Raw genomic sequence first — 24,907 nt, forward strand, 5'->3', positions numbered from 1 at the left:
TAAAAGACTCAGCCACTCGCACGCACCCACACACACACACACACACACACACACACACATTGATTGATATTAAACCTCAAACACACACACACACACAGATACACCTTTATTGCAGCATCTCCTGCTTCTGCTGCTGCTGCTGTTTCTGTTGCTTTTGTTGTTGCATGTTCATTAATAGGCTTTTGTCTCTGCTCACCGCAGATTATTATTGCTGCTTAAATGCACTTGAATACTTGAATATGTGCAGCATGTGCATTGTGTGGCCTATTCCCTCTCCACCTAAGACTCTCCTCACTTCCTTCCTGTTTCTTCAGGTTTGCTCAACTCGAAACATTCAACCAAATATTGAGAGACTGCTGGGCTCTGCACTGCTCTGTGTGGATAAGCCATGTGTCTGGGGCAAGCACTTGACAATCAGCTCTCATCTCAGTAGCAACAGCATGCCACAACAGAGGCAACACCAATAGAAGCATTAGAGGCAGCAGCCTCTGCTCTGGATAGAGCCCCAAAAGTGATAGACACCCGAATGAAACTCCCAGAAGGGTTGCCGCTGGGAAACAGACAGTGGGGCACAAACCGCTTGAAACTGTCCACAATTGGTGTATAGAAATCTAGCGGAAAACCCTGGAAATTCAACGTTGGCTAATTTTGAACCCACTGGCAGATCGAATATGAAATTTCACATCTTTAACTCTTTCTATAACTTGAATACTTCCCTAAATTGATGGAATTTTCACTCAGAATAGGCTTTATGCCCTTGAGTTCTACATGAGAGTCGTCCCACCGTGGCCACTCCTATCGTCTGGGGAATGTGTCTATTCTCAGCTTTCTCCCTTCCTGCCCAGAGAGTATTGACAATGCGGGGCAGCTGTTAAGACAACACTTGCGTCAGCCCCTCCTCCATCACCGCCCTCGCAGCTCTGCTCCTCCTTCTATGGAGGCTTCTCCTACATTCTCGCCTCCCTTCGCTTGCTGCTGGCCCAAAGTTTGCCTCGTAGATTATCGCCTGTGTTTATTTGTCCACACATTTGCGCCACATGCCACATGCTGCATGCCTTTCCACCTTTGCACCAAGGTTCCCAGTTCATGGGGCGTATGATTAATATGATTGCCAGCCGCAAAGTCAAGCTGCAACATGCAGCAGGCAATCCATCAATGCATTCCCCGTGAACTTCTTTAACGATCTCACATTTTTCACATGATTAAAATCACTTTTCCCCACACGAAACGAACCGATAAACTTAATGCATGAAATATTACCCAGACGCATACGCAACATGCGGCATATGCAACATTAAGAGTGATGAGTGTGGCACTTAAAATGATATAATATATTTTTGGTGGGGCAGTAAAAGAAAGGAAATGGAAGAGACTTACGTTTATCCATAGGAAATCCATTTCGCGGGCAATGAGATGGCGAATTATCCTTGCGTTATCCTCCGACTCAGATGCAGTTGCTGTTTGCTGTTGCTGCTGCTGCTGATGTGGCAGGTTCCTTCTACTAGTTGCAAGGCTCCTCTTGCCTCTCGCCTCTCTCTCTCTCTAGCAGCAGTTGTGGCAAATGTTAAAAACTGCTAGAAAATATTCATTTTTAATGCCATAAATTAGTTTTTCCGTTTGCCGTTGCACCGTGGACCGTGCAGCGTGCAGCCACCAGGTGGGTGGGTGTGTGGAGAGGGCAGAGGGAACTGCAAAGAGAAGAAAAAGGAGAAAACTCGTAGAATAAAAGTAGATTCTGAGGCAAAGCAGAAGGTAAAAGTGGCAGCAGACTCCGAGTGGAAAAGTGGAGTCAAAAGTGAATCCTTTGTGTTGTCCCGCCGCCCTGCAAGGGTGTTCGGTCTCCCCTTTAAAGTTTTACTGTGTTTTTAAAGTTAATATATCCGATTAGTCAGCCACTAATCGCTTGCTTCCATTAGCTTTTCTTTTCCCCATCTCTCCCTCGGTTATCGTCTCGTTTCTCTGCTCTCTCTTTGGCTGTGGTTTTAATCGCACTTTAAACTCTGCTCCACTGAGCAAAACTTTATGTGGATTTCAACATTAACTTTAGACGCTTTGCAGCAGATCATCGTTACATCGTTTACTGTCTCTCTCCCTTCTACTGTCTGCCAGTGAGTGTCTCCCCTGTGCCCACAGACAGGTGTATGGCGGCTGCTGCTGCTGCCCCCGAAAACTGCTGCTAAAAGTCAAATTAAATTCTATTTTTAGGGACGCCACCGAAATGTACCCCCAAAAAGTCAGATTCGAAGGCCACAACCCTTTCCCCTGGCACTGAACATTCATCTATCAACCATCTATCCTTCATCCTTCCATCATTCATCCCTTCCATCCCTTCATTCCTTGGCTTCCATCCCTTTCATAGTTTCGTTAATTACTCCATGAATTTGATAGTTTCCATGCCACACACGCTACTGATAATGATGCGGCTCTTCCTCCTGCGGCACTTTCCCCCATCTCGCCCTCCGCCTGCGGCTTCTCCTCTGATGGAAATGAATATGCAAATGTGGCTAAAATCTAGGGAAAATGCGTGTGTGTGGGTGTGGGGGAAATATCTAATATTTGTGAGAGGAAATATCCCCCGGAAAGTGTACAAGTCGAAAGCTAGAATATCAAATTGGGGGGCATGCCACAGTCATGGATACCAATTAGAATCTGATTATCATCTGATGGCAACATCAAGCAGAGGCAGCTGCGGATCTGAAGACTGGCATGCAGGCGGAATGCAAAGAAAATGCTTCTCCGCGTGGAAATGAACTGGAAAATTGGTTGAGGAATGAAGAGTGAATGCAGCAACAGGGTGGGACTGTGGATTCCCATAATTTCTCTCTCTCTCTCTCTTTCTCTATTTCTCTCAGTGTCTCAACTGCTGCAGAAATGGGGCTAATGATGCGCATAATGTGGTGGCATTGCCTCCACCCGCTCCCCCTCTCCCACTTCGGCATTGTCCTCGCTCGCGCGTCTTTATCCGTTTCCATCAGCCTGCGTCAGCAGTGTGCCACAGCCGCAGCCACTGCCACAGCATCAACTACAGCCTCAACTTCATCTTCATCTAAGGGATCTGCATCGTTGCATCCGCCTCGAGCTGCGCTGCACTGCATTCAAATTAATATTAATCGCAGCAGCAAATGCATTAAAGCCGCTTTTAGATCCCTTTTGTTGCTTATTTATTACATTTTGTTGAGCGTTATTAAAATTACAACCACTGCCACACTGCCTGCCCCACAATTTGTAATCATTACGGGGCATCTTTCAGCGCCTCTCTCCCTTGCTGGCTGGGTAAACTTTTGGGGCACGGCACAGACCGACACAGGCAGGCGGCTGACAAAAAGTCAGTGACATTTTAGCCGCAAAAACTTAATAGCAATGCAAATCTTATGCAAATTTCAGCAAGAGAGAGGGAGAGAGAAAGTGAGACAGAGAGAGTGACAGGAAGAGACACACGAATGCAGCACCATTGCCAGTTTTGCACATTTAACGTCACTTCGTCATCCATTCTGCATTCTCCTCTCTCTCTCTTACTTTCCACTCCCCTGCCTCCTGTGGCAGTTGTCGTGCCACAATTTAAGTGGCAACTTGACTAAATTAATACGACACTGACACTGCCACTCCAACTCCCACACTCCCACACCTCCAGCCACCCCCACTGCAGCAGTGCAAAGTGCAAGTGCAGCAAGTGGCCCTGGACTCTTGTCTCTTGTCTTGTTCTCCTCCTCCTCCTCCTACCATTTCTCTCGCTCTCCCACACAACTTTTTGGCCAACAAAATATGAATAATTATTCATGCATTCATGTTGCATGCCACCCACTCCACCTCATGCCACAAAAGGGGTACAAAACCGCACAGACTCGAAAAGTCTTTAAGGTTCCTTTCTCTATGGAATATTCTCTCCACTTTATGCTGCAACGGTAGAGAGGGAGGGGCAGGTGCAGGGGCAAGCCTGCCTGCCTCATCCGTTCATCACACACACGATCTGGATGCGTTGCAGCTGCTGGGGCTGGTCTCCTCTTGGTCTGTCAATTGCCTTAAATGCAATTTAATTTTCCACCTCATGATGCAAGTTCTTCTATGGAAAGGCACTCCACCTTCACCCCGCCCACTGCCTCTCTCTCTCCCTTCTACCACAACAGCAGCAGCAGCTGAAAATCCTCGCATGAAAACTCTTTTTCTATGCAACCTTCTGGCACTCCCTCGATCCCTGCCCTCCCCACGTTCCGTGTCGCCCAGTGTCACACTTTGGCTCGCAGTTTTGTGGCCAGGGCTATGGCTATAGCCCATAAGGCAATTTCTATCACAGCATCCCCTACATGCCACATGCCACTTGCCACACATCATCCTCTCTCTGCCCCCGCCCTCTGTGTTGTGGCACTCATAAGCCGCCTTGAATGGGTAAATGTCAAAGTTACTCCTTGGCGTAACATTCGACACATTCAGGAGGCAGGAGGCAGAAGGCAGAAGGAGTCGCAGCGGTGTGTCTTTGTGTTCGTGTGTGTGTGTGGGGTCCTTCGTCCTGGATCCTGGGGATTACATTACACTAAGTTCTGTGCAAACACCAGAGTTGGCTCCTCCGTTCCGTTCCGTTCCTGCAGTTCATTAACATGTTACACGGACACGGACTACACACACGGAGTTCGAGTCGAGTTGAGTCGCCGGCGAGACTTGGGCTTTCGTTTGCACTCCACTCCACTCCTTTCCATTCCACTCCGCTCCAATCTCTCTAGGTTTTGTTTGTCTGTGGATATGGTATGCCTATGCCCATGCCGCCCAGCTCCCACCCTCAGCCCGTGTCTATTTCTGTGTGTGTCTCTGACTCTGCCTCTGCCTCTGCCTACGACTCTGCCTTTGAATCTGTGGGTTGTACGCATACATATGGATATGCTTTATGCCTTTTTCCCAATGCGGAAGTATAGGTCCCATCTCCTGCCTCCACTTCAAACTGAAGCGAAGCCTCAAAGGTCTCTTCTCCCTTTCAGATAGATGAAGATGTTGCCTGGTTTTCCCACCCATCTAATCTCTGCATTTAAATATAAAGCATAAATAATTAACACAGAACGTAGCTCAAATTCTAGGATTTACGAATGCAAATGGAAATGAAACTTCAAGTGGAATGTGTGTGCGAGTATGTGGGGGGAAACTATTTCCACTAATTAGGGTGCAAGCTTTTAGGGGGTGATCATCATCAGTTGGAGCAGCAGCAATGTTGCAACCCTGGCACGGGCTATTCTCCAGTTCATTTGCAATTTTTAATGCATTTTCCACTTGTGGCAAAATGTTTGAGGATGGAAAAACCCGAAAATACGGCAAAGCCCTGACCGAAAATTTCATTTGTTACCCTCTGGGGAAGGAGTTGGGTTTTGGTGTTGCACATGCAACCAACAGCAGCAGCCGTTGCATACTTTGCGGCACAAAACAAAACCTAGAGAGAACCCCAGAGGCAGCAACAGCCACCGCAGTAGTAGGAGCTGAAGCAGCCTTTGGTTTACCCCCCATACCCCTTATCCTATACTCGTATATGTTGCACGTCAATGAGTTCCCAAAACAAAACCCCAAAAACACAACTTGCACCAAAAACACAGAAACAGAAAGAGAGAGATATGTGAGGGGAGAGTGAGTCAGCGAGGGAGCTGCATATGCAGGAAGCAACTCCACTGCTGCCTCCTATGGCCGAGAGGCCGTACCGTACCGTAACGTAAAACTTGCAATTCGTTTTAATGAATCCATCCTAGAGGCCACACATCCACATCCCAGACCTACCATTGGGATCCATCCACAGAACCGCATGCCACATGCCACAGCCCATGCAGGCCACACAGGGGAGGGGGCAGGCACACTCTTCCTCGCTCTCTATGAGTTGGGTGAGCGAGTGTGAGAGAGAGAGAGGTAAAACTGATTGTATCAACTTCCTAAGTGGATTTTGCAGTCCAACTGGCATTAAGCTCTTGGCCGCAGGTAATTTCGTATGAATGAAAAGCAAAAGTCTCTCTCTTCCGCCCAGACTCCTCTCTCACTCTCACTCTGACTCATCCTCTTTCGTATTGGTATTCTGCAGTTGTTTTCTTGCACTGCAGTTTTGTTGTTTGAGGGGGAACCCAGGTAGCCGCTGTCCAATCACTCGGATTTGCCTACAGTGGAAATCATCAGGGAATTGCAACCATCGGACTCCTCTCTCTGTGGTTTCTGCATAGATTAAGTTCTTTCATTATATAGAGGAGACTCCACTGTAGTGACAGGCAGCCTGGCCTCAGCCCCAATCCCAGACCCAGTCCCAGTCCCAGCCTATGCATATCAGCGAGGGGACCAGCACTCACATTTCATGCCATTCCTGAGGTTCCTCTGGTCGCGAGTTCCGTTGCTTTTTCCGGCTCTCCGCTCCCCACTTCTCCTTCCACTGCTGCCATGACATTGTCTTTCAATAAACATTCATTTCTATGATGGTCATTCCATAAAGGCGAAAGGAGAGCAAGAGGAAAAGAGTAAGAGGAGGGTGGGAGGCAGCACAGGCCTGGGAATCCTTCCGTTATGATTTTTGTTTGCTTGTCGAAACTTTGGCTCTTCCTTTCAGCTGCTCTTTCACCCACACTTTGTGCTGTGGCTTTTCGCACTCATGAATTTTTAAGAGCGCCCACTTTCCGCTCTCGCTCTGCAGTTGGCAGCAAACTAACACCAAGTCCCGGACAAGGCTTTCCTCTAGCTACCTGCCTCCCTCTCTCTGCGCCTTTTTGCTGTTGAGCAAAAGTTGAAATACTTTCAATGCAATTTTGATGATTCGATGTTTCGAGAAATAGGCAGAGTCAGAGAGAGAGAGGCAGGTGTGTTGCCAGGTGCCATAAGCAGGAACATTGCACTGATGGATAGAGGGAATATTTGAATGGGTTTTTGGCCAAACTGGGGGAAACGTTGTCAAGCCAACCGGCGCTCGCTTTGCTGCTCTGTGCCAGTGGCTGGTGGTAATCTTTGAGGAGTCACATGAAATTCTAACTGCACAATTTCCGCTCTCAATTCCAATTTCACATCAACTAAAATTTCAATTTCATTATGCATTAAATATGAAAACAGAGAGAAAGAGAGTCAAACATGCCATATGTCAAGTGATTCCATAAAAATAATACAGTTGAGTGAAAAGTGATATGGATTGGTGTACTGTGTGTGTGTGCATCGTAATAGGTTTACCTATAAATGTTTATGGAGTTTGCTTAGTCGCGTGGAAGTGCCATAAAAATCATAAACACTCCCGCACTCACACACACACACACAGCTAAATAAGCAGTAAAGAGAACAGCATCACAAAAAAATTGCACCAGCGAAAAACAACAAGAGAGAGAGAGAGAGAGGGGAGAGAGTGAGAATAACAACACAATAGTAATCACTGTCGAATTATGAGCAAAAAGCGATTGAAAAAACGAGTACCGGTATGTACAAGGTATATATCAGACAAGGTGAGGTATGACCACGCAGGTGTCTAAAATAGTTGCCTACTTGCTGATCGACAACACTTGCAAGCTCATTTTGGTCCCTAGAGCAAGAGCTTGATCTTTGCATACCACACCCTCATCAAATATACCTTGCACATGCAACGTAGTTGTTGTTGCTGTCTCATGTGTTTGCACTCTCTTGCAATTCATCTTTTTTTGTTCGTTTGGCCGGCTGGCGGAGGTTTTAATTGAGTTGAGCTCGTGTCGCTCCTCTCTCATTGTGTGTTGCTGCTGCTGTTCTCTTGTTTCTTTTTCTGATGCTGCTGCTGGTGCATCGTGATTTTTCTTTTCGTTTTTCTTTTCAATTAATTTAAAATGCAATTGTTTTTAAGCGTCGAACACATCATGGCGCAAACTTGTTGCAATTTTCGTTTATTGCTTTATCTTGTTAAGTTCTTTCGTCTTTGCCGCACTCTCGCTTGTTACTTTCTCTCTCTCTCTCCTCCTCGTCTCCCCCCCCAGCCATAGATGCGCCATGTCATGTTGACAAGTGCGTCAGAGCGAGATGGGGCGATGAAAGAGCACTCAGCGGCAGCGGTAAAGATTAATGCGTGCGAATGAAAGAGGGACACAAGTTCTGTTTGCTTTGCGCTTACCTTTTTTTGTTTACGCGGCGGTTGTTCTCTTATATAAATTTATGTTTTAAATACACTCGAGGAGAAGTGGAACGTAGAGATAACCGTAGAGGCGGTAATTAATTTATTGATGCAGGCGATTAAGCCCCAGAAATTGAAGTGTAATGCTCGTGTATTTCGGAAAGTTCTTTACTATTGCACTTGAGAAACACGAGCGTAAAGCGATTAGCACCTCTGGCGCGACTGATAGCGAAGGAACGGAACGAAACGCAACGGACAAGAGAAATAACTAACGAAACACGTTAACAATAGCTAATTAAAGACGTTTACACTTGTACGAACAAATGTACCGGCAAACACGGACGCGACCACAACGATGGGGTTGACGACGACTGACGGTGTTGAGGCGAGCGATAGAACTGTGGGCAGCAGAAAGTAAAGTCGTGAGGCAGAACCCAAGGCAGAGTTGGGGCAGAGCCAGTGAGAGCGAGCGATTAAAGCGAGCGAGAGAGAGAGAGTGTGAGAGAGAGGGGGCCATTAAACTGTAAAACCTGCCAGACCAGAGTTTTGTTATTGATATGCTTACGAGATGATGAGTGAGAGAGGAGTAGGGGGGAGAATGAAATGGATAAAGACAAAGCGAAGCTGGAATACTCTTTCCGGCGAAGGGAAGGGAATATCCAATTGGAATGTTCTTTTCAGCTGTTCTTTGTGGAATAAATGGTTTTATGTAACATGTGGAACATGTTCTGGTATGCATAACTTGGACATACATTTATGTACATGTTTTGAATATTATACTAATTTATTGGCATTCAATCTAGTATAGTTAAAATGGTTTTTAAGGTTCAATGACAGATAAATATCTCGGGTTCTCTTTACCAGCTAGACCCATAAATAAATGTAGAAATGAGTCAAGGCTTTCAGGGAGAGTACTTTAATGAGTGATGAGAGATAAGATAGGAATGTTCTCACTCTCCCCTACCATTTTCCACATCACTTTGCATACAACATGTTATTAACTTAACTCCGATTGCATTCACATTCCGTGAGTGGGAGAACAGAATGAACTTGGATACACTGTGAAACAAGGCAAGCGACGAAAAGTAAAAGCAAGGTTTACACTGGGATTTAACAGAGAGCCTCTGCGGGGCGCAAGGGAGGGCAAGAGGTGAACCCACCACACAGCAACAAATTTCGCTTTAGAGTGCCTTCCATTCCCCCCCAACATCCCCTTCTGTACTATGGACACACACATTTATTATGTATCGAGAGACAAGCTACTTAATGTAATCGCATTTGTATCTGCAATTATACACGAGTACTCGAATCCTCCAGCTCGTACCAGTGGAGGCATCGCAAGGGGCTTTGATTTTGATGTCGATGCCGATCCCGAAACAGATTCCGAATTGCGATTGCGATTACGATTGCGGCCTGTTATCAGGCCTCAACAAGGGGCAAGAACAATGACACACCTGAGTGGTGTAGTGCGGCAGGGCAGGGGTAGGTCGTGGAGAGGGCTTAGTGCCTGTCGAGGGTGTGACGGCAATTAGTGTCGAGAAGTGTCGAGTGCCGATTATCTCAGGCTGGTGGGGCTACTGGGGCTAAGCGTGCCTTCTGCCTTGCCTTGCCTTTGCCTTCAAGAGTGTTTTGCGGTGATGAGACTTCGACAAGCAGATACGACACTTGTTTACTGATAGCGGTTGCCGTTTGCCACTTGACTTGGCTACCGAAGAGAGACCAATATCAATCTTTGATTTAAGTCAGAGAAATGTTTGGTCTAAGACCCTTCAGTAGCTGCACTTTGAGTTTTTTCTTAGATTTCTGCATGGAAATTATAATCTTTCTAGGAAATCAAATACCAAATCAGGCGCTCTTTCTTACTCCCCTTTGTCCACATTTACACTCCCCTTGGGCTTCGATATAGTCTCATATTATCTAAGATTTAATCACTCTCATCCGCCTACTTGCTCGACAGCAAATTGAAATAAAACCAGAACGAGGCAAAAGCACAGTTGAAATCGCTTTTGCTCTGTGCTCATTAATCTCAGTTCGGAGGCGACGAAGACGATGAGGCCCAAACGTTTCCTAAGTAAGAATACGCCTTGGAGTATACTCCGATTTCCATTTCTGTTTCAAGAGACTGTGTATATGTGTGTTTCTGTGTGTGTCACAAGCTCTTTGTGTGTGTGTGTGTGCTTTTGCAATTATTTATGCCGTTCATTTGTTCCACGGCCACGACAGCTGCACAAAGCATTGGAGCAATAAAAGGCAACGACAACGACAGCAACGTCTCCAACGTTTGGACGTGGCCGAAGGGAACATATCATTTACATGCCACACCAGGCACTGCTGCCCCCCACTCCCACTCCACCCAAGCAGCAGCAGCCGCAATGACGACGCCCCCGCACAATGGCCAAGGCGCAGGACCCGAATACTGGCCCACACAACACACCAGAACATCCCGACCCTCCATCCCCCCCTTGCTCCCACGATGAGATGTAAAGTTTAACACATAAACTCAAGACAATTTGTGCGCGTATGTGTAAGGAATAAGGCAAAAGGCAAATAATTTACAAGTTTCTGCAACCAAAAGAGTGAGAGGCTTGAGGGGCGGGGTGTGGCTATAGGGGATACATGTTGGCTGCGGAGGGGTGCGGCAGATAGCCAGCGTGTGTGGAACATGTGCAAATACAAAGAGCAGTCCGTGGGACCCAAGCAACTTTTGCTGCTGCTCCGTGAAGCTGCAACAGCAGCAAATAAATGCAAACTTTTCTTGGATACACTTTCAAAAGTTATTGTTGGAAAAGATGGAAAAATATATGATAAAATCGTTAGTTCGATATTGGTGGCATTTGTTTTGGCTGCTGCTTGTTGAGCTTTTGTTGGAAATGACTGTATGACTGATCGTATGACTGATCTAAGAGGTTCCATTTTATGTAAGAACCAAAAATCGCTACCATAACGCCAGCTGAAAGCTGGCTTAAAGAAGCTTCCTTTAAGCATCCCACAACAAATGTTCACTAAATCGTAATACTCCCCGAAGAGAGCATTCCAGACACACACACACACAGACACTAAAATAAAGAATATACATATGCATATGCATGTACATTGTACACCCACACACACACACACACACAGCAACGAATGCGAATCTTAAAATGTGTTACAGGGCGCACAAAAGTGTAAAAATAAATAATTTAAAGTGTGTGTAAAGGACACGGGGCGGCGGCGAAAAAACATTGGACGTCGCGCGGCCATTGCCATAAAGAGCGCGCCAGCAGCAGCAGCAGCAGCGGAATGGAAGGTCCCGCACACACACACGCACAAATACACTCATATGTATACGGAACACACACATAAATACATATGCATTTATGGGGCAGTAGTTGTGCCTTGTGTCTGCCTGCTGCTGCTGTGTGCGTGTGCATAATATTTTTCCACCTCCTTCTCCACCTTCTGCTCCTGCTTTGGAGCATTTCTCCCATTCCTTTTGCCTTCTGTAAACTTTTGCGCTCAATACCACAACAAGAACAACAACAGGAGCAAGCGGAGGGAGCTGGTGGATAGAGGAGCAGCTGCAGGTTTGGCCTTTGAAAGTGTTGTCCGCATAAACCAAAAGACAGAGAAAGAGAGGGAGAGCGAGAAAACTTATTATTATGTTGTCCGTAAAGAAACCCAACAACAATAGTGGCTATAAGAAAAAGCAGGAGGAACAGGGGGAATAAAGAGGCAGGAGGCAGCAGCAGGAGAACAAACAACAAAGAGGCCAACGCGTGCCAAAAGAAAAACCAGCAGCAATACCAAAAATTGGGAACAGAAGCCCAGACAACCCATAGAGAAAGAATACCACCAGAGGCGTTGGTAGAGCTCCAAAGAGGGATCTGAGAGAAGAAAAGAATCCTTAAAATAACTATGGAAATGAAAGGGAATTTCTGTTATTTAATAACATATACTAATAGTAGAAAGTGTTTTTAATTAATCCTACTTATACATTCAATTGGATACTCAACAATCTGTGACTTTTCCTTAATTGCATCCCACGAGTATTCCCAAGAATCTACTCTGAATAGCACACAAATATTAAGAGATAATTGGCTAGAGAACGAACACTCTCAGGGGTAAAAAATCTCACTTCAATTTGTTCTCACTTCCATTTGTTCATTATGCTAAAAAAAGTGAAAGAAAAATCTGCAGAAATCCTTTAGGAATAGTAAAAGAAAAGAAAAGCCTCTTCAACTCTTCTTTAAATTGTGGCATCCACAGACCCAATCTCTCATACTGATTAGCCACTTCAGAATCTGCTTTCAGTTATCTTTCAGCTGCTTTCAGTCATCTTCAGCCTCAACCTTCTTTGCCCTCCTCTCATTCGGTGGGGCCGTGGCCGTGGCCATATGCTAATATCAGTTTCAATAAAACTATTTGCTCAACTAGCGTCCAAAACACCTTTCGTGGTGTCTGTGGCGCCACTCATCCAATCAACCCTCTTGAAATGAAGAAAAACCCCTCGACTATTCCTCCTCCTTGCTGCAATCTGCGCCACTGAGTTTCCTTTCTTTTCATGCCTCCTCCTGCTCCACCCGCTGCCTCTTCTGGCTTCTGCTCTTGTTGGGGCAGGCAGGAAGAAGTCATAATTCATACAGAAAATACCAGAGCCAATATTTGTGCGTTGGCTTCTTTCATTTCTTGCGCTTCCTTTGGGATTTTTTGCCTGCCTTTCTCTTTCTTTTATGCCACACAAAAAGGTGCGGAAAATGCAGAGCATTTTTCATCATTTACTGGTGGCCGGAGCTCTTGCAACCCCAGTATCCGCCCCAGTGCTTATCAATATGCCCCCATCAGGGGGCCATCAGAGTGTGCCCCAGTGCCAACGCCATTGCCAGTTCCAGTGGCTGCCCCATTAAAGCGCACAAATATGCGCAAATTCTCCGTTTCTCCGATTCTCGATACGATATTTGAAATAATATTGAACGCCGCCACTTTTCGCCAGCTCTTTTGCTGCTTCTCCTGCTCGAGGGGGGAAATATTGAATTATAGTTTTTGCACGCGCTGCTCTCACACACTCTCTCTTCGTCACAGGGTTTTTTGTGCAGGAATATTTGTGCAAATATTTAATATTTATTTAATTGCAACGACGTGGACAAAGGCCGCAAAAAATGCTGCGAATTATCTCTTGCCGCTCGGCCGGCCAGCATGCCACGAAAGGAATGCAAATAATAATCGCAATAAGTTACTTAATTAAATATTTCACGTGCCGCAGGAGTCGCAGTCACCGACTCGTCTCCTCCTCCTCCGCCACCACCTACTCCTCCTCCTGTCGTGTGATTTCCTTTCTCTGGATTCTCTGTTTAATTATTATTGAATTGTCTGTGCGAAAATTTCAATTATGAAAACCAAATAGTTCAATTATGTCTGCCTGCCCGCCCGTCTGTCCCACGACACGAGGAGCTGCTTTTCATATTGTTAAATGACTTTTCTTTTCATTTCCGCTGCTTTCCGCTGGGATTTCAACCCTCCCACTTGCCACGCCTCCCTTCGTGGGCGAGAAACTTAATTATAAAGGGATTTGTGGTAAGAGTCGTTGGGCAGCAGCCGGAAAAATGAATACAATATACAATTAAATTAAATTTTGCATTGAGAATCGGCTACGAAGTGCAGTACCACCAACAAATCAACAAATATTCCAACAATAGAAACCTTAAACTGCTTCCAGAGCGAAGAATAAAATGTAGTTCTAAATTTATAGTTTCCTACAAGTACAGCCACTCCATCTACAACAATTCTTAACCAATCCACAATAATTTCAACAACTGTACAATAAACTTCATCAAAAAAACAGCTGCCATATCCCAAAACAAATCAATTTTCTATTAGCAATCAGCTTCCACGGTGAAAAACCCAATGGTAATATCATCCGCAACAATGTTCAACAACATTAACAACAACCATTACACCAACAGGAACAACAGCAACAACCGCGCCTCAATATCCAAAAACTAATCAAATCAAATTTCAATTATTGTTCGCCTGCCACGTCTGTGTGTGTGTTTGTGTACATCCCCTGGCCATCAGTGGAGTGGGCGTGCCGGCAAATAGAGGCGTTGTTTGCAAATGCAAATGCAAAATGCAGTGGTTCATCACCCTAGGAGTTCCTCCCACCTCACTGCGCACTGTTCCACCTATCCTTTGCTGACGATCTCATTTGTGCACGGGTTGCCATTTCGCTTGATTACATGCATTTTATATGCGCCAGCCCACCCGCCCGAAAGTAGGCTACACTTTTCAATCACAATCAAATTTTATGCCACTCTCAACACACGGGAAAGAGAGAGAGAGAGAGTGAGTGAGAGAAACAACGGAAAACGAAGTGCATATGAGGGCTTTGGGTTGCTACGAATAGAAGCAGAGGAACAGCTCTCTCTTGGAGCACATTTCCGCCTGCCAAAAAAAATGTAACAGAGTCCTAGAAATAGGATCTCGAATCCAATGATACCTCCTCATTCCTCTGATGTCTTGGTTTCTTTTAGGCGCCCACTCTGGCAACTCTCTTTAAAAAATTCAGTTATCTAATTTTTCAATGAATTCAGTTACCTACTCTGCACCCATTTGTGTTGCTCTTTCCACTCGCTTTTCACACCCACACGAACACACTAGACTCGATTTTCCACTCTTTACACACTCCACTCCACTCGATTTTCCACACTCCTCGCTCGCTCACTGCGTACGAGAGTATTTGCCACACATTCCGTTCCATACGTAATTCAATATTCTCCTCCAACGTTAACGTTGTTATAAGGTAAAAAGCAATAAAGGCAATGGCAACGACCAAATTGACAGTTTGCTAGCCATGCCCATCCATGGGGGCTGCCCCCTTTAGCAGCTTGCTGCTGTTCCGCCTCCTGCCTCGACTTTATTGCTAACTATTGTGCACAGCGTGGCACAGCGTGTACGTAATATTTGATTGCACCTGCGATGGGTGGCTGTCGATTGAATGGCGGGTGAGCGGGAATCGCGATTCTCATTTACATAACAACGACCTAAAGCAAGCGAGCGACTGAGTGTATTCGTGAGAGTGCAGAGCAGAGCATTTCGGCATTAAAAAGCGTTAACTGTAGCAAAGGAGCAGCCACAGAAGGAGCAGCAGTAGGAGCACTGGCAGCGGGGCTGGCACTCATCGAGCAGCCATCAAGAGAGCCACAACAATCGAAAATCAACTTTAAAATTCTCAGCCACACACTAACTCTGTTACCACTCCCCTCCTGACAAACCCCCTGCCATCCCCACACACACTCTGTGCAACATGCAATTTTCCTTGTTATTCGAACGAGAGTTTTCATTTCGAACGGCAACGACGACGACGCTGACGCTGGCGTATAATTTACATTTTGTGGCTCGGTTCATGAGGTGCCATAATCATAAATTGACAACTTGAACATTTTGCAGCAAGCTCACATATACACACATGTATGTACATACATACGTGCCACACATGGCCTTTGTTGCCCCCCGAAACTTTGCCTCTGGCATGCCGCCATTTCTTCCCTTTAGGGGCCTGTCGGGCATTTTTCGGTTCATTGTATCTGCATTTTTAATGCACTTCATTCCCTACCATTAAAGTGGAAAATGTATTTCGGTGTACGCTTAAATTATGCCCCAACCAACGTGCCCCAACGATTCTTATCCATGTGGCATGCCCTGCCACTCCGATTTCCACCCATATCCTGCCACTCTGAATCGGTTTTGTGTTGGTTCTACTTCGAGCAGAAGAGAGTCTCACGAATGTGAGTGGAGTTTTGGCAGGAATAAGTAGAAAATAGAAATAAATACTGTGGAATACTTTCGGCTTTGGTTGGTTGCTTAATCTGTCTGTTAATCTCTTCCTCTAAATCTAGATAAACTTTTCTTAGTTTTGTATAGTAAATTCTTTGCAGGGTATCTCTACCTTCGACCCAACTGCGTTACACTCTCTTTTGCTGTCGTTGTTTTTGCTGAATTTGACAAGTTTTCAAGTTGAAAATTTGTATCCTTTGTTGCAGTTGTTAAGGGGGGCAACAAATTGGCGCGGCTTGTTTACATGCACCAGGAAAAAGCATGCAGAATAAGGAGTGAATGAAGCAGAAGAAACTGCTGGAAGGAGGAGCCAGAGGAGGAGGAGGCAGTCGAACAAATATGCAACGTAATGAAAATGCATCGACAACAACAGCAGCAGCAGCAAGCAGGGAAAAACCAAGCGAAAATCAACAACAACAAAGTTACAGGGGAAACTTTTTGCATTTTTTCTGCCGTTGCAAGTTTTTGGGGGCAATTCGTTGAAATTTCATTCAAAAGTTAATTGAAATTGGGGTTGCACTTCATTTAGATGAACTTTTCGGGCTGCAACAATTTTCAGGATAATGCAGCAGCGCGGGGCAGTGTGGGTGGGGGGTAAAGGCCAAAAGACAGAGGAGCGTGTCAACAGACAACTGCGAGGCTAATGAAGCAAAAAGAGGCAACAGCAGCAGGAACAGTCGTCGTCCTGTATCCTGTAGGCCACAATAAAAATGCAAATATTTAAACAAAAGCCGCAACAGACACGAGAACAGAAAAAACCGCAAAACTACAAACAGAATACGTGGAAAAGCTCCTGCGACTGCGGAGGTTCGGACTTCGTGGACTGTGGACTGTGGACTGCGGACTGCGGACTGCGGACTGCGGACTGCGGACTGCCGACTGTGTGTCTCCGGTTTGTGTGAAAATTAACACGCAATTTTCCACCCAGCACTTCCAGACACTATCCACCAGACCATGCCCCATGCCACCATTCACAGAGGAAACGATTCCGAAAAGCGTATAAAAATCAAAAGAAGAAAAAGGAGTAAAACGCCGCCCTGGCAATGGACTTTTGCTTAAAGCTGAAAATCAAACAGCCAAAGGACAACACGCAAAACGATCGATAAAAGCCTCAGCGAAAGAAAAAAGAAGAGATACGAAAGCTACGTACGCTTTTGGGGCATGCCCCAGACATTTTGCGGCCCGCCAAACAGATGACAATTCAGAGGCAGAATGTGTATGTGTGTGTGTGTGTGTGTGTGTGGCACACTTTAAAGCATTAGTTTGGACTTTTTATGGCCATGGGCATTAGGCGCTTAAGACGCTTCAAGCCAAAAGGATAACAACACGGCGTGGCAGGGGGAGTCAGATCGGACCAATGGACAGGAAGACAGGGGTGGACAGAGGGGCTACAGGGGGGTGAGAGAGACAGACGGCATATAAAAGCAAAAGAGGCTAAGTGACAACTAAACTTAATGGCACTTCAACAACAGCAATGGAAGCAGCAATGGACGGCACAGGACGGCAGACACCACACCACAGGCAGGCAGGCAGGGCAGACGGGCAGACAGACAGACAGCAGAAGGACCTCAACGGACATTAGCCTCATTGAATTGAATGACAAAACAAACGACGAAGGACGAGGAAGGAAAAACGAAGCAGAAGAAGGCATAGAAGAAGGAGAAGGCCAAGGAACGAAAACGACAAGGCGAATGCGAAGGAGACGGCTCTCTGTGTGTGTGTGAGTGTGTGTGTGTGTGTGGAAGAACGACCAAAAGACGATGTTGTGGATAAGGATAAGCAGTGCACAACAGCAATGGCAACACAGCCATGGCTATAAGCGTGTACAACAACAAGCTAAGACCCAGAGCCCAGCAGCAGCAGCAGCAGGGCTCAGGAGCAACGACGATGAACGATGAACGACAACGAAGGCAACGACAACGATGAAAATGTTGTATCAGGAGAGCATTAAGATAAAGCCAGCAACAGCATCAGATGGCAGGAGGAGGAGCAGCAGCAGGAGAGCACATCGTAGATATAAATTACAGGCAACGTAGGCCGAAGCCGGGACAACCTTTAGATACACTTCTGCCTTACCCTGCTGGCCAGTGCAAGATCGCCAAGGAAAAGTGTAAAATTCTTCCATGAAATCGTATCTAAATATTTGATCTTTAGTTTCAGGAAACTAATTTTCGGTTACCAAAGAAAGGAGAGCGGGCTGGACCTCCCCTGAAGCTCTAGAAATAGTGGAAAATACACCGCACTTTCATGGCATTTTGGACTTTCCTCACGCTGCCATTTTTGTTGGCTTTTGTGCGCTGGACAATTTCCGCTTCCGGCGCGTAAACGCTGCTCAAGGAAAGCTAGAAAAGAAAGCCAAAGGAAAGCCAACAGAGAGTCGAATGGAATGTCGCATATTGGTTTATGCATGAGGCAAGTGGGACACTGCTACTCGACTCTGCGGACACCAGTCAGGAATCAGGACTCAACAGAGCAGTGAACACTTCATTTGTCAGCAGGCTAAGCTCCTCCAGCAGACACACACAGAGAGAAAGAAGGATTGGTGGGGTATTCCCCTTTCTGCTTGAATTTAAATGAGACGCGAAGCGATTTGACAGTTTACTTCGAACTAAACTACGGAGTAAAACTGCGCGTAAAACTCGGCAGTAAAGTAAAGAAAAGTAAGAGAGAAGAAAAGAAAAGCAACTAAAACTATTGCTCAAAATGCACTTACCGAAACTGCATTAATTATTCAACAGCCATGGCTAAGGACTCTTGGCCATGTCCACGTCCTGTCGTGTCCTATCCTATCTCTCTCCTGCCTGCTGCTGCTCCTCTGTTCGGGTTTTGGCCTCTAGTCAGCGGTTGAGGCGGCCGAAAGTCGACAAGTTGAGCAGCGGTTGCCAGCACTCGATGCAATGCAATGCATGCAACTGCAACGGAGAGAGAGGGGAAACATGCATAAATATTAAATGTAAAACAGCAAAGGAGCAGCAAAAGGGACAGCCGGAACAGCTACGGATAGAGGGTAGAGTGTGGGCAAGTTCTGTGTGAGAAATCCAACAACTGGCTACAGAAGCAGCAGGGATTTCCCATCCAAAACCCTCTTGGAATTATGTTGGAGTTCTATCCCTATTTCAAAGAACTATTTTATGGAATTAGATGTGATTATATGGTGCAAAAACTAACAATCTAAAAGGTATAAAGCAATTCTTGATCCCTAAGCTAAAGGCTGAAGGGCAGCGCCAAGCGAGAGATCTTGCTGAGGGAGAGAAGATTCAGAGAGTCAGCTACAGCAAAACACTTCTTCATTGCTTTATGCGAGAGAGAAAAGCCACCGTTGAGTAGAGATGAAGAAAGAGTCATCTCTGGGGGGCAACTTTGCAGCAGGACGCAGCAGCGACGATTGTCCCCTTTGTGACCTGGTTTTTTGGTCATAACAATATTGCCAGCCACCGAAGCGTGGAGCAGCCAGCAGCAAGCAGCCAGCAGCGGCAGCGGCGCACACAATTACCGTGGCAACGTTTTTGCACTGCCACGTGGGCGTGGCCACTCTGTACACGAGAGTGCATGACGTCATTTCTGCACTCGCTCGCACAATTACCATTACAACAGCAGCAGCAGAGCAGCAGCGGACGACAACGACGACGACGACGACGACGACGACGTGACCTGGCGACGCGGTCATTGCATACTTTCAGCCAGGTTGCCTGCCAGAGCGTGTAAGTATGTGTGTTCTGTGTGTGTAAGTGTGTGTGCTGCCAAGGTTAATCAGCTGCTGCTCTGCGCTGCGCTGCGCTGCTCTACACTGAGCTGCTCGTCTGCCCATTTTAATTGGCCTTCCTGCTGCCAGGCTGCGGGCTGCAGGCAGCGGGCGCCTTTAAGTGAGTTATAAAATGCGAAACTATTCCGGGGAAAAGCCACCTCCCGCACGCCCCATCGTTGATGAGCTTTAAATTTGAGAGCCAGCAGCAGCAGCAGCGGTGGAAACTGAGAAGAGCTCGTAAAGAGCTGGCAAATGGAATAGGAGATGAGATAGAATTGGGGAATGGGGGGAATAGGAGGAGTGGCAGCAAGGGGAGGGGAGAAACGAATGTCCAAGAAGCAGATAATTTGTTGCGGATGGGCAATAGTGAAGTGATAAAGCATGAAATGTTCCCATAGCGAAGGATTCACGACTTCTGTCCCTACAAATTGATGGAAGCAATCTCTAGCACCATCTCCATCTCCATTTCTATCTGTCCATATCTATCTCTGGAATGTTTCCTGCCATCCCTTAGGGGGGATTTCATCTCCGTGGGATGAATGCACATTTAATTTACAATTTTCCATCCCGGAATTCCCCCACGGCGAATCCTTATGGCCATCCTTATTGCTATATATCCCTGCAATCCATTTCCCATGCTCCATGCGCTCCCCCATGCCCCATGATTACACTCTATCGCCTGCTTAAGCGCCTTTTTATTTAACTAAAGAGAAAAAACTGCAGCAGCAGCAGCAGCAGCAGCAGCGCATCAGAAATTAGAGAAAGCGAATGCCAGAGGCAAGAATAAACAATGTGGAACGTGTTGAAAGCAGCAGCGAACAGTGGGGGCAGAGAGATACAATCCATAGAGTGGCACAGGGAGGTGAAGAGGTGCAGAGTGCTTCTAGCTGCAAGAGGAGTCAAAGTTCAAAGGGGAAGAGAGAGTGTTGGGGTGAGGCAGGGGGTAGTCACAGCGTGATAACGCTTTTGTAAATACTTTTGCTGCACTTTTCTGCCATTGCTGCCACTGCCACTGCTGCTACCCCTGCCCCTGCCCCTGCTGTTGTTTTGTTGTTTTTTTTCTAGTTTTATTTTTTTGTCGCTTCCTTTCGGCTTTTGCCATTGCAAATTTTTATCTCCATTTGCGCTTTTCACCATTTTTCCATTTCCATTTATATTTTCCTCGAGCAAAATCACAGCAAGAGACAGTAGTCCTGCCGCTGCTGCTCCTGCCGCTGCTGCTCCTGCTGCTGCTGCGCTTTTGTTTTGTCAGTCAAAAGGGGTGGGGCTGGTGGGGGGTTGGTGATAATATTAAGCGTGGGATGTCACGCGGCGTTATCGCCGGGGCAGGACTCCTCCATGCAATAGAGGGACACTGGGACAGAGCAGATCCTTGGTGTTTGGAAAGCTCTTTGCCAAATTAAATATTAAGAGCCGTCGCCGTGTGCACTTATGCAACTTTAATGCAATTTTGCTGGCCAGAAAACTTCTCATTTGCACGCTCCCTGTGCCAAGAAGCACAACTCTGGCACACACTACGTATACTTAATTTTCGGCCATTGCCGGCAAGGTTATAAAAAAGGATTAATACACTTAAAACAGAGCTGAGAGCGTCGGCCACGCTAAGCGACCATTTACCTGAAAGCCAAATGAAGCCGCAATAACAGCCGCGACAGCAACAGCAACAAGGAGCCACTAAAACTACAAGAAAGGACATGAAAGGAGGCACTTTGACTTGGTTTTAGAAGATGCGAATACCCTGGAGGGACTCAGGGGGTGTTCAGTGTTCAGTTGGGAGCTTAAAATTCGAGACAGAGGCTTTCTTTTGCTGTGGAATGTCTGTAGAAAAATGACAGACAGCAGCTTCCATTGCTCTGAAATCATCTATCAACTATCTGCCATCTATCATGCCCTCCCAGAGACTTCCCTTCTGCTCATAATACCCCCAACTAAACAGGGTATGGGCGGCCTAACAGCCACAATGAGTGCGGAATGTGTGGGCGCAGGGGGAACGCGGTGGCCAATAAAGCGGAAGCCGCCTTAATTTACCATTGAGGCAGGCAGGCAGGCCATGTCCTGCAGCAGGGCAGACAGGAGGCAGTTCAGGCAGCGGCAGGCAAGTTTATGTCGCGCGAAGGGGCATGAAAAATTCAACAGTAGACCTACTGGAAATGCCAAAATGTCACACAAGCGGCAGCTCAACGTTGTACCATAGGCCGTAGGGTTGTAGGTTGCCTTGTTTGGGGGCACGTTTGCTGCTGTTGCACTGCAACTTAAATCACATCCTTCCCGCTACAGGCAGAAACATGTGATTTTCGGTCAGACACTGCAGCAATCGTCCCAGGAGGAGGAGGAGGAGTAGCAGGATGGGTAACCAGAGAAATATGTTGCATGCAGGGTATATTAAACAGGCAGGTACTGGGGCACACAACCCAACCCCTTCGCTGACATGTGCCTTGCGTTCCGCTTAGCTTTTTACTCGTATCTGCATGCCACGTGGCAAGACAGACAGACAGACAGACAGGCAGCCCACCAGCCACTTGCACTTTGCTACTTTCTTCTGGCAGTTAACGTGCCCCACACACACAGACACACAGACATACGGGGATCCCTGTGTGCCACCAATCCACTTCATCGCCTGAAACAAAGTCAGTCTCTGGCGGTTTCTTCTTCCGTTCTTGCCACATTTTACTGCATGACAATTTATTGAGTTCCTCTTTTTTTCCTGCACTGTTTTTGGGACCCCTGCCCCTCTTTTGGTGTCTCCTCTTCTGCCTCATTTGGTAGCTGCTCTTTCTTGCCCCAGTCCCTGCCTCTGCCGCTTCGTTGGGGCCCTACATATTTGCTCCCTTTGCTCCCTTTTGTCTGTTTGGCTGGTTGTAAATTTTTATTGTTCCTCTTCATGTTTTTCCACCAGATAGTATTTTATTTACCAACGAGAGAAGGAGCGAGAGAAAGAGAGCTCTGAGGTTCCTTTGTTGCACTGAAAGCAAGTCTTTGCCACAAAGTATGCATCGGTATCTGCTGCTGCCGCGAATGCATCCATCGAATGGCTGCCCCAATAGATCCCCTGGTAAATTAGATGCTTTTTTCCATCTTTTTCTGCTCTGCTCTTCTTATGAGATGCGCAGCTTTTCTCTAGAAATCCCCAGCAGAGTACTCTTTGGTTTAAGGTATTCCTAGAGGGTTTACGGGACTCAGGCAGCTCCCAACAGAGGCAGAGGCTTGGTATCTCTTGCAGGTTACACTGTATCTCATGTAAATTAAACATTTTTCAGACTGTGGCATTCAAAAAATATTCATAAGCCAACTGGGCAAAACATTTATGACGGAAATACTGGCTACTTATGCACCCAAAGAGCAATGCAACTGGAAAATCAAACACTAACCGCTGGAAAAATCACTGCAACTTGGAAAATAGAAGACAGAGAATGGAGAGAGCATTGCCATTGCAGGGCTCAAGGCATTTTTGAAAAATAAAACCTGAACAACAAACAAAGTGATAGACATTCTGCTAAATTAAGACAGAATGAAGGAACATGCATCGGCATTTTACCACACAAAGCAGCCAAAAAGTAGAAAATTGTTTGATATTTCTACCAGAAATTCCAAGGAAAGTATTGCCACATTTTTGCTTCTAATTTTAGGAGTTTTTCTTGATAAAGAATTGTCTGTTAAAGGGTACAACCAACAGTAGTAATGCTGCCCTTTATTTAGATTTTTTCAGTGCTCTCTTAAACTTAGTTTTGGTATCTTTTTTTGGTTCCCTTTTTAGCTGACTTTTTGGCATCTTTTTTCTGGTTCCCTTTCCAGTTCCCATCTTCTTTATCTCCTTTTTTTTGGTGTTTCCATTTTATTCTTTTTTTCTATGCAAAATTTTTAGTAAATAAAGCGCGTTGGTTTTACCCCTGCCCCTGCCCCTGCTCCTCCTCCTTTGGCTTTAGTTTTATTTGCCTCGCGTTTTATTTGCCTTCGCTTTTACTGCTTGCCCCTTCATGTGTGTGTGTGCTACACTCTATTCCACTCCCCTTGTCCCTTTGCCCCACCTTGCCATCTTTTGCTATCTTTGCGGCTGTGTGGCTGGCATACATTTCCCACATTGTTTTCCCAACGATTTTTATTTACATTTTCCATGTGTGTTTCTGTCTGTGTTTTCCCATTTTTCCCCATTGCATTTCGCGGCAGTTTCGTGAGCAAATAAAAGCAGAGTCTGCTGCTCCTCCTGCTCCTGCTCCTGCTCCCATTTTTTGTGGGGTGGCGCCTCTAACCAATCTGTTTAGCATGAAATTCTGAAATTACTTTTGAGGATGAATTTTAAGGATCCATAATGCAGCAGCAGCAGAGGAGACCCCACTCAGACTGCCGCACAGAGACCGCACTTGACGTATTTATGAGCTGTCCGCATGGGGCATGAGGCACTCTCTAAACTCCATTTATAACTTTTATGTTGCAGCAGTGGCAGCAGCAGCAGCAACATGCCGCACCACCGAAAAAAGCCAATCAAAAGCCACAAAATTCTGCATGCTCCGACACCTGATGCCACACCCGCCACTACCCTGCCCCGAGTGTGTGTGTGTGGTGGTGGGGCTTGGGGCTGTGGCAGCGGTAAGCGAACAAGGGGAAAAAAAAACGTGTGTGGATATGTGGGTGCATAAAAAATGCAGGCGGCCACACGGCATGCACCCGAGGGTGGGAGGAGGAGCAGTCCGAGTACGAGTACGAATCCGAGCTGCTGCTGCAGGACAGTGGACACTCACACACATGGGAGCAAAAAGAAAGAACACTTTAAATACAACGCAACATATGGCGGCCGCCTGTCCTCTGTCCTCTGACTTTATATCCGGTGCATGGGCCATGCGGCAGGCATGCTGCCTGCTGCCTGCAGCTGGTTGGAGCTGAGCGCACCTTCTGTGTGCAATTTGCAAGGCGAAAAAGGTGCTCTGGCTGCTGGTTGCAGGCCTGCTGGCTGCGGTCATTTGGCGGTAAGCCGCCTTTACATTCACATCTTCGATTTCTCAGGCATTAACCAGCACTCCCCCCACTCTGTCCCTCTCCTTATCTGTGATAAAAACGTGCTTAAAACAAAGTTGCAACAACAGGGAACATGGATTGTGGCGGCTACTGTCTGCCTGCCTCATATTTATGATGAATATTGTGCTCCCTGGATAGCCGCCTGTGGCAGCTCATCTCAGTAACGCAGTAACCAGTAAACGAGGGGCAGTGGGGCATGTGGCTAGAGCGGCTGATACCCCATATTAAGTGTTTCTGTTGGCACGTTCAAAACTAATTTGAAATTAATGGAATTCCCT

The 24,907-nt window shown here is 46.4% G+C and overlaps 1 protein-coding gene across 1 annotated transcript in view; it reads right to left on the bottom strand.

Moving 5' to 3' along the window:
* Positions 1-24,907, bottom strand: part of LOC117894182 (glucose transporter type 1) — a 77,655-nt gene that overhangs the window by 25,802 nt on the left and 26,946 nt on the right. Inside the window, 2 exon segments of the mRNA XM_034801087.1 lie at positions 1,378-1,688; positions 18,588-18,786. Coding sequence (XP_034656978.1) covers positions 1,378-1,387 — 10 coding nt within the window. The 5' untranslated portion in view covers positions 1,388-1,688; positions 18,588-18,786.

The sequence above is a fragment of the Drosophila subobscura genome, chromosome J (assembly GCF_008121235.1).
Source record: "Drosophila subobscura isolate 14011-0131.10 chromosome J, UCBerk_Dsub_1.0, whole genome shotgun sequence".
Taxonomy (NCBI): Eukaryota; Metazoa; Arthropoda; class Insecta; order Diptera; family Drosophilidae; genus Drosophila; species Drosophila subobscura.